Source organism: Gadus macrocephalus, chromosome 14 (assembly GCF_031168955.1).
Source record: "Gadus macrocephalus chromosome 14, ASM3116895v1".
In the NCBI taxonomy this organism is placed as follows: domain Eukaryota; kingdom Metazoa; phylum Chordata; class Actinopteri; order Gadiformes; family Gadidae; genus Gadus; species Gadus macrocephalus.
This window is the reverse complement of record NC_082395.1, coordinates 23552476-23562883: the sequence shown is the minus strand read 5'-3', so window position 1 is coordinate 23562883 and position 10408 is coordinate 23552476. Positions and strand designations below refer to the sequence as shown.

Here is a 10408-nt window from a genome sequence, read left to right as displayed (position 1 = left end):
AACCTTTCATTGAGTCACAAATGACCTATCACTAAACTGAAATGAAAAGTAATCAGAATTTAGTTTGATTAGCTGACAAATACAATCCAATGGAAATATATAATATAATTATCGAAAATTTTGTGAACAATGTAAAAGAAATTACATTATTAAAAATATAAATTACAGAAGAGAAATGTGGAATAAAAAAAAATCAAATGTCCATCTTATTTAAAGATAATAAAACAATGTTTAATTCATCAATGTCAGGGGTCCATGCAGTCTAAAAAGTTGGGGATGACCAGTAAAACCGTTTCCTCTGAACTATTCTATTATAAACCATGCTAGACAGAAGCTCTCCAATGCAAATTAGAACTACACCGGCTAATTAACATTTTGGGTTTCCCTCTCCAATTCGTTGTTTCTCTTCGAGCTAGAGTTTGTTGGCATGTTTCAACAAATAAGAGAAACTGGACAGACATGGTGTCCCCCTTTGTACACTGACTCCTGATTCTAGTCACGTTCTGATACGATATGAGTCTGTCCCAGTAAACCGACATATCGTCCCGATACACGGTAAACCTCTACATATCGTCTTTCACAATATACCTCTACATATCGGCTTTCCCATTAAACCTACATATCGTCTATCCCAGTAAAGCTGGGGTTTCATTGTGAAAGGAGTAAAAAATGAGCACATATTAACATTCTGCAGCACTGATTTGTGAAGGCCTACAATATAGGCTACCCTGAACAAACAGCAAGTAGGGAAGAAAATAAATGCTAGTCTATAAACTAGAGAATAGGTTGTTAAAGGCCTATCTATGCTGATACGGTTATTCAAATGCTACCGTTCGCTATGCTCTTTCATGAGACTGGTTTGCATGTGGGATGAGACGCTGCTGCAGATCAGAGTGGTCCACCCAGAACTCATTTGCCTTCTCTGCAGCTCTTCCACATGTTAGGTGCGTGTACCTTGGCGTGGTGCAGAATGGCCATATTTGGGCATACGCGTCGGAGTGGCCTTTTTATCTCCGTGCTCCTGGGGTGACGTCACACAGGAGTACAGGTGAGGAGCAACAGTCAGAAAGCTACCTGCAACTACTTAACAATGCGGAAGTGAGTATCTGTGAGGTGTTGTTCTGATGTATGGCCCAGATGGACGACGGTCTCTCCGGAACAGTGGACACCGACAGTAATGTGCGCCATTGGATATGACTGGACTCTCTCTCCGCAGTAGTAACGAGTAATCCGCCCTCATCATGTTCTGCAGAAAAGCCAAGGTAAGAAGACGACAGTTCATGTAGGCTGTGGTAAACAACCATAGTGAAAGCCGATTGGCGTTGATTGCTCATACTTTTTCAGCACATTAAAAGTTTTCATTTTGGTTTCTCTTGAGGCTATAGGCCATCCATTTATAAAGTGTTGGGGTTAATTAGTTTATATTCCCCTCCCCCCCGCATAGAGAGACGTTTCTCAGTCACATTCACGGGAGACTGGTGAGTTACTCAGACAGAGAGAGGCCCCTGATCTGGGCCCCTGCTTTGCTTTATGTGTGGCCCCCTTTTTAAACCTCGCTGTTCTTTGCCTCCTTGAAACCACCCACGTATTCTATCTCTCATGACGACATTTATGAACTGTTACTTCTAGATTTATGTACAAACCCAACGACTGTGTGGACGAGTAAGATAGCTTGCAGGTTTCTGTTCCGGACAAGACAGGACCTGTTTATGTGTGATTGTGTTGATGTTTGTGTGTGTGTGTGTGTGTGTGTGTGTGTGTGTGTGTGTGTGTGTGTGTGTGTGTGTGTGTGTGTGTGTGTGTGTGTGTGTGTGTGTGTGTGTGTGTGTGTGTGTGTGTGATACTGAAGAAAGGAGTGTTGATTGTTAATCCGGTCTTTTTGTGTTGTAGGAGGACATCGAGCTGTCTGACAGGGATTTCCCTCAAAGATCTCCCCTTCTGCCCGTGTTGGTGAGCATTCTGAAATCAGTCTATTACACAAATAATAACACTGTTATAACGGTGATGAACTTTCCTGGACATCCAAACACAACTAGCAGTCTCTTAAATCACATTTGATACCTGACCACGTGTAGTGTGTTTGTTTTCATGAATATGTATCATCCTGTATCAAACATCCAGTAGTAGCAAGAATATGTTATTTATATATATAGAGAGGGATTGATACAAACTGAGACTTACATATTGACAGACTGTCATCTCCTGTCAGACTCTCAGTCTTTTCAGAGATCAGGTATTCCTGATCAGCGCTTCTGTGTTTTACTTGATCTTTATTTCATTCATTCATAGGACTGTATTTGTGTTATCTGGGATTGGTCCCTCTATGTACCTGCTTAACACCTGAATCAACTTAATGGGTTAATAGAGGTTTATCGTATCTTATCTTACAGGCCAACTGTCAGAAAGTGTACAGTTGTGCGGTATTGTACTACACTCCTTTTATCTCCACCCGCGCTCACCAGCTCACCCAGATACACTCTGTGATAGGCCAATCTCACAGACATAAAAAGAGGGGATCTTAACCCCTGGAAGCAGGACTGACGGGCCAGTAACCTGTAATGGGTCAGTGCTGTGTGGGTCAGTGTTGTGTGTTGTTGTACTGACAGCATTCCTGAACCCTTGCTGCGAGGCTTTATTTGTATGTCAGAGTGATAAGATCTAACGTTTGCAGTCGTTTGCCAAACATGGCCTCTTCAATAGCACGCCTCGTCAAACCTGAAACCATTAAAACCTGGATCGTAAGATTACAACAGTAAGATCAACCACTTAGCTTAGCCAAAGTCGTAGTCACTGCAAACCCATGTTTGCATTGAGCAGAATATTGCCTTGTAGGCTGTGGGTTGAGTATTTAGCCTCAGTGCTCGATAGCTTAGCATGAATTTCAGGTGGCGATGTACACATAATTAAATCCTGATCAACAACTCCCTCTGGCTTTTGTTATGATGATGGCCCAGAGGGCAGACTCAAACAAACATGTTTTATGAGTGTACCAGCCACCTTTATAATAAAATAGTCAGTGAGATTTAGTGCTTGTGTACTTAGTCTGTTGGCCTTAATGCTTGTGTCGTTAGTCAGTGAGCCTTAATGCTCGACTCCTAAGAGTCAGTGAGCCGTAATGTGTCCATAGAGTCAGGGAGCCTTAATGCTTGTGTACTTAGATTCAGTGAGCCTTAAGGGCTGATTATGGTTCCACGTTCGCACAACGCAATGACCACGCAGTCGCTTCGACGCAGTCTTCAACCTTATGGTTCTGTGTCAGGTTTTAGTAAGCGGACCAATCAAGGCCCTTGCTGCTGCATCGCCTCAACGGAAGGTTACAATTTTTGGGAGGCGCACGTCAGGCCCTTGCGGTAAAAGCAAGGAGGGTCCACAAGGACGTAAGGGCTCCGTAACCCCCTTTCGTTGCGTGAACGTAGGACCATAATCAGCCCTTTAGTGCTTCTTTCGTGAGTCAGTGCCTTAATGCTTGTGTCCCTATGCCAGGCCCCCCAGAAGAGCTATGACTACGTGCTGGTGGGCCATAAGGACGAGGAGGCAGAGGGGGGCCAGGAGACCCAGAGGACCATGAAGCAGAAGGCCTTCATCGAGATGCTGAGGAAGAAGAACATCAAAGTGCTGGTGAGCTCCCAGTGAACGGTTCACTGTGCTGGCAACATAAGCAATCAATCAACTAATCTTTACAGCCCCAATAAAGGGAACGTAATCCGACATTGTCAACATGTCCTTTCAGGAAATCCCCCATGATGACAAGTTGTTCTACGGTCTGCGGGCCCCCAACGAAGTGTTTGAGGACTACAAGTACCTGCTCAAGGTCTCTGACGCCTGCAACTGGATCGAAGAACCCAAGGCGGTGGTCCCGCAGTCCACCCGGTACGACCCACGGCTGATACACACAGCTACACTACACAAACGTTAGTTGTACAAACACATAGCTACACGCATGTACCTGATACACACGTATACACACAGCGACACGCATGTACCTTATACACACACCCCTAAACACATGTACCTCATACACACAGCCCTACACGCATGTACCTCATACACACACCCATACACGCATGGATACACACAGCGACACGTATGTACCTGATACCAGTGGTGTAGTCTATTTTATTGTAGTGAGTATACTGTGATGATACCCTCCCAGCCTCGTACAAACCCGTCCCACCGGTACGTGTACGTGTGTGGCACTTATGGGGTGTCGCACCACACTCACCAACGCAGGGGTCTACAACCCGCTGATTTAAGAGTATAACGATTATCAACAATCATGGAAGGCTGGGTAGGTTTATCAGTTTTAATAACAGTATGAACAAATAGAACACATAAATGACAAGTTGTCCTTTGTATATCTATAGTAGCAATAGCACATGCTAAACAAGGACAAAATCTACTCAAAATAATTTAATGAACTGTTTACAACCATGGCTAACCAGTGCATGAGAAGGAGATGACAGGAGACTAATGTTTCACTCTTTCAATTGCTCTAATTTGAGCTCTTACTGTTGTTATCTAACATACCATACAGTAATTGAATTGTGTAAAATTGTGAAATTACTGCACCTTAAAAATGACCATGAATTAGCTATACTCTCATTTGCATAGTGATTAACATTATGAATTTCAATTGTGTATACCAACTGTATGTTGGCTGACATTTACCTAACTTTTTTTCCCTTCACTCTAAAAGAGGATGCCTGTTTTAAAATTTCCTAGCCTGACACCCAGTCTGAAAGGCTGGACAGGGGTTCTCATCTAAAAGTAACAAGGAGATATAAAGTGGGATTAAAACATTGTCTTCTGTTGACTGCTTGTTATGTGGTTTACACATTAATATGGGAGGACTAGACACACACATGCGCACGCACACACACGCGAGAAGGAGGGGCTCGGCCCGCAACTAACGTGCGGAGATGCAGGGGCAGCTTCGCGCTTCGTAACAGACAGGGCAGAGCGCGAGCGCGCAGGGGGAATTTTATGAATGGTGAATGTAGGAGATAACTTCCCCTGCTTAAAGTATTTTATTGCAGTTATACCCAACCGGTATTTGCGAAAAATAAACACAGAAGTGAAAGATCTGTCACAAGACGATTGATACGTATCCGTGCACATTTTTAAGTGGGTATACGCAAATCCTGGTGCGTTCCTAGTGGGTATACGGCGTATACCTGCGTATCACGTAGACTACACCACTGCCTGATACACACTCACACACTCCTACACGCATGTAAGACACCAGCAGCAGGTCAAGAGCTCTCTGAGGCTAATGCGACTCTCTCTCGTTAGACGGATGGTGTTGCTTTGGTTTAAGACCTCCAGTCGCTCTCCCTCCCTTAGCAAATAATGTGCTGACAGGCCACTTTATTCCACTCTTCCTCCATGTCCATTATGTCCCTAGGATCCGGATTGTTCACCACATCCTGCATCACACATATCTCGATAATGGAGGTAAGGAAACGTTTTCTCTAAAAGCTCTGGATTGCCTTATTCTAAAGGAGGAGGAAATATGTAGGGTGCTGAAAAAGCCTTTAGCAGTGGTGATCTGATCACATCGACCACATGTCATAATTTAAAAAAACGTATTTCAACCACTAGGAGGCGATACCTAGTTTTGTCTAGGTGACGCGGGTAACACACAGGACACAACTCACCACAAACTAAAATGATCCGACAAGGAACAAAGGAAAGACAAGGGTTTTAATACCAAACACAGGGCACGCAACGAGTAAAAGCTGAAACACATTAGGGGAGGGAGCAGTAATCACACAGTAGGGAAAACTGGCATGGGGAGAAACAAGACAGATACCAAAGTAAAACAGGTAACACACCAAAACAAGACAAGGAAACAGACAGGCCATGACACTCTCTCTCTCTCTCTCTCTCTCTCTCTCTCTCTCTCTCTCTCTCTCTCTCTCTCTCTCTCTCTCTCTCTCTCTCTCTCTCTCTCTCTCTCTCTCTCTCTCTCTCTCTCTCTCTCTCTCTCTCTCTCTCTCTCTCTCTCTCTCTCTCTCTCTCTCAGAGGACCTTCATGAGCTGCTGAAGAAGCATGTGTTTGAGACGTTCTTCTGTCTCCACGAGGTGAGGGCATCCTTGGATTGACCTGACTCAGCAAAATTTAGCAGTTGTGTAAAAGCCTGTGCGTCGTTTGCATATTGACGTGAAAACACTGCTTTGGAATTAAAATGCCCCCCCCCCCCCATGCAGAGGCCATGAGGAGATCTCCTTGGAAGGTCATTCATAAACCTCTCACCGTCAACGCACTTCAAACCTTCTGTGTAGCCTCGGGGTTCTGACCGGTTCTTTCCATGTGTCCCGTGTTCCACAGAAAAGGGCCCAGAAGGAACTGAGGACCAACTGGGCCCGGTGGTCCAGCCTGTTCATCCGCCAGCCGTTCAACGAAGTCAAGTCAGTCCTCGCTCCTCTCCCCCCTCTCGTCTCTCAGCCCCTCCCCTCCCCTATGTCCCCCTGTCTCCCCCCCTTCCCTGTCTCATATGTGCCCCCCTTCCCTCTCCCCCCCTCCCCCTCGCCTGTCCCTCCCCTTATCTCCTCTGTCTCCCCCTCCCCTCACTTCTGTCCCCCCCTCCCCTAACTTCTGTCCCCTCTCCCCTGTCCCCCCCCTCCCGTCTCCCCAGCCCCCCCCCCTCCCCTCTCCCCCCCCCCCCTCCCCTCTCCCCCCCCCCCCCCCCCCCCCTCCCGTGTCTTCCCTCCCCTCTCGTTGTCTCCCTGGTCCTGAGGACCCCTGCGTGTGGCCGCGTCCCCCGGTGACAGCGCTGTGCTTGTGTTCTGAACAGGGCGTACTTCGGGGAGAAGGTGGCGCTGTACTACCTGTGGCTGGACTGGTACACCAAGCTGCTGGTCCCGGCCGCCGTGCTGGGGATGCTGGTGTTCCTGTACGGCCTGGCCTTCTTCAACAGCAACCCGCTCATGTAGGTGGTCACAGACCGACAGACCGTTCGTACGCCTCCTTCCAAACGTTATCCGCCTAAATCACGGCTCAGAAAACATGTATGAGTTTAGTGTTCTTAAAGATGTGATGAACCGCTCTTCGGAGAGCGGTTCTCTGCCGCCCGCTCTTCCGGGCAGGCCTGTTGAGGTCCGCTCCTCAGCGGGAACACGCTGATGGGTGTGAGGCTGTTTCTGTCTCCTCCTTCCAATGCTCCCTCTGCTGGTTTCTTTCAGTAAGGAGGTGTGTGAGTCTGACATCATTATGTGCCCGCGCTGTGACAAGAGGTGCCCGGTTTGGAACCTGTCGGACACGTGTGCGTACGCCAAGGTGAGCCTAAAAAAAATATAAATATAAAATATAAATAAGCTAAACAAAGGTAAGAGTTGGTATGATTTAAGTCTACATATTGCGGTGAGTTCAAGGAAAATAGGTTAGAAAAAATTTATCCATCAATGCGCTCTCTGAAACAATTTTAATCCAAATTAAAGACAACTTCTAATTGTATAAGTATTTATTTCAACTCATAGTCTGGCTTATTATGTTAAGTGCAGGCATGTTACAATTTCCTTGACAATAATTATACTAATTTCTAGGGGGGGCTTCTGAACATCTTCGGGGGGGGGGGGCTTAAACCCGCCAAAATAAGTCTAACGACGTCCTTGATGACTCTGAGTCGATTAATACGCCCTTATTAACAACGAGAGAAAAATAGTAAAAGAGGGAAAAAAAACATTAGATTGGGATACGTTTTGTTGCCCTGTTTCTTTCTTTCTTTCTTTCTTTCTTTCTTTCTTTCTTTCTTTCTTTCTTTCTTTCTTTCTTTCTTTCTTTCTTTCTTTCTTTCTTTCTTTCTTTCTTTCTTTCTTTCTCTTTTTTTCTACATCGCATCACAATAGTTGAGGTATAATATGCAGCTCAGTAAAACCAGGATATTGACAAAGCCCACGTTTGTCCCTCGGTATACCAGGTCAGCCATCTTTTTGACAATGAGGCCACGGTGGCCTTCGCCATGTCCATGGCCATATGGGGTGAGAATGACCACGTTATTAACACTCTACACTTAGATTACAATCGGGCCGATTTCACAGCCGATTGTACTCAAAATGAAATCGTAATTTCTGTGTTTTCACATAAGCTGCCCAGTGCTTTGATGTCCTCCATCTTGTAGTCCGTCTATTTGAGCGTCTTGTTCCCATCAGCCACCCTGTTCCTGGAGCTGTGGAAGAGGCAGCGGGCAAAACACGTGTCCAAGTGGAAGGTCTACGACTGGTGTGAGGAGGAGGTAAGCGGTCTGAACACTCCCACTGGCTTCCTATCCTAAACCTATCTGACCTATTTGACCTCTCTGACCTATCCTAAACCTCTCTGACCTGTCTGATATCTCTGACCCCTCTGACCTATCCTAAACCTATGTGACCTATCTGACCCCCACACTCGCACCTACCACACTGTGGCCGTGTCCACGCTATGTTGTTTAAGATTACCCTTGGACACCTAAAGGACACCTTTTCTTACGCCGGATTGAGTCTGGGCTGCCGGCATAGAGACGGATGAAGGCGTTTAAACTCTAAGCTGGTGTAGTGGGGACAGAACTGGCCCTCACCTCTGACCTCTGACCTGGGGCTGACCTGTTCCCCAGGAGGAGCTGATCCTGGACATCGTCAACGACCAGGACTGTAAACCCAAACACTTCAGGCACTCCTACCTCAGCAGCATGCTGGTGTTGATCCTCGTGACCCTGATGGTGAGTCACTCACTCACTCACTCACTCACTCACTCACTCACTCACTCACTCACTCACTCACTCACTCACTCACTATGTGTCTGTGTGTACGTGTGTGTGTGTGTCTGTGTGTGTGTGTGTGTTTCTACGTGCGTTTGGTTGTGTGTGTGTGTGTGTGCGTGTGTCCAGCTGGTGGTGATCATCGGGATCGCCCATGCCATCGTGGTCTTCCGCGTGGTGGCGGCCCCGCTGCTGTCGGAGGGCAGCTGGGAGTTCATCCGGGACCACGCCAACACGGTGGCCGTGCTGCTGGGGGCCGTACTGCACTACCTCACCATCCAGATCATGACCCGGGTAAGACCCCCTCAGAACCCCCCCATCATGACCCGGGTAAGAGCCCCTCAGAACCTCACCATCATGACCCGGGTAAGACCCCCTCAGAACCCCCCCATCATGACCCGGGTAAGACCCCCTCAGGACCCCCCATCATGACCCGGGTAAGAGCCCCTCAGAACCCCCCCATCAAGACCCGGGTAAGAGCCCCTCAGAACCCCCCCATCATGACCCGGGTAAGAGCCCCTCAGAACCCCCCCATCATGACCCGGGTAAGACCCCCTCAGGACCCCCCATCATGACCCGGGTAAGAGCCCCTCAGAACCCCCCCATCATGACCCGGGTAAGACCCCCTCAGGACCCCACCATCATGACCCGGGTAAGACCCCCTCAGGACCCCACCATCATGACCCGGGTAAGAGCCCCTCAGAACCCCCCCATCATGACCCGGGTAAGACCCCCTCAGGACCCCACCATCATGACCCGGGTAAGACCCCCTCAGTATCCCCCCATCCAGATAATGACCGGGTAAGACCCTCTCATGACCCGGGTAAGACCCCCTCATGACCCGGGTAAGACCCCCTCATGACCCGGGTAAGACCCCCCTCATGATCCCTCCATTCAGACCTCGACCCAGTAAGACCCTGCTCCCTGCTCAGGTCCCTTCATAGACCCCAGAGCTGTTGTGGTCGGACCCCACTGGTCAGACTTCAGGGTCCGATCCAGACACGATGGGCAGATGGGGTCAGATCTGGCCCAACAGGACGGGTCACTTTCTTCTGCTTCATATTTGTCTTGGCCAATCATGTTGCTGTTAGGCCGTCGGTTGGGGCGTCATTAGCATGGTGAAAGGAGCAGACCCACACTCTGTGTTGTGGAAGACCTACAGAGATGCTAAAGGGCCTACCTGCCCTATCTGACCTGCCCCTAACAGTGGCCTGGAGATTGACCCTTTGAGCCTTTGACCCTTTGAGCCTTTGACCCTTCGAGCCTTTGACCCCTCTCTGAACAGGTCAACCGATGGGTGGCCCTCAAGCTGTGTGACCTAGGTAAGACACATGAGAAGAACAGATGTATAATCCATACCAATAAATCAGGAATGTAGGTATTATTTTGTAATGGAAAATATGAAAGGATGAATGGGTGATGATTATATGATATGAACTAATTATTAGGACAAAACGTCCTAATATGTTAATACAGGAGAGATGTTAATACAGGAGAGAATCAGAAAGCGTTCAGTCCGTATATTACGATCTTTCCTCAGAGAGAACGCGCTCGTCTACGGCCACGGAGAGGAGCTTCACCGTGAAGATGTTCACCTTCCAGTTCTTCACGCTGTTCTCCTCCCTGTTCTACGTGGCCTTCTTCATGGGCAGGTACTATGTGTGTGTGTGTGT

The 10408-nt window shown here is 47.7% G+C and overlaps 1 protein-coding gene across 1 annotated transcript in view; it reads left to right on the top strand.

The window, feature by feature from the left end:
* Positions 1 to 1037: 1037 nt before the first annotated feature.
* The window catches only part of ano9b (anoctamin 9b), a 16135-nt gene continuing 6764 nt past the window's right edge, over positions 1038 to 10408 (top strand). Inside the window, exons 1-15 of the mRNA XM_060071414.1 lie at positions 1038 to 1262; positions 1891 to 1950; positions 3484 to 3618; positions 3731 to 3870; positions 5405 to 5454; positions 6026 to 6084; positions 6332 to 6411; positions 6798 to 6932; positions 7186 to 7279; positions 7920 to 7980; positions 8152 to 8234; positions 8592 to 8696; positions 8865 to 9029; positions 10021 to 10057; positions 10276 to 10387. Coding sequence (XP_059927397.1) covers positions 1242 to 1262; positions 1891 to 1950; positions 3484 to 3618; positions 3731 to 3870; positions 5405 to 5454; positions 6026 to 6084; positions 6332 to 6411; positions 6798 to 6932; positions 7186 to 7279; positions 7920 to 7980; positions 8152 to 8234; positions 8592 to 8696; positions 8865 to 9029; positions 10021 to 10057; positions 10276 to 10387 — 1337 coding nt within the window. The 5' untranslated portion in view covers positions 1038 to 1241. The remainder of the gene's footprint in view (positions 1263 to 1890; positions 1951 to 3483; positions 3619 to 3730; positions 3871 to 5404; positions 5455 to 6025; positions 6085 to 6331; positions 6412 to 6797; positions 6933 to 7185; positions 7280 to 7919; positions 7981 to 8151; positions 8235 to 8591; positions 8697 to 8864; positions 9030 to 10020; positions 10058 to 10275; positions 10388 to 10408) is intronic.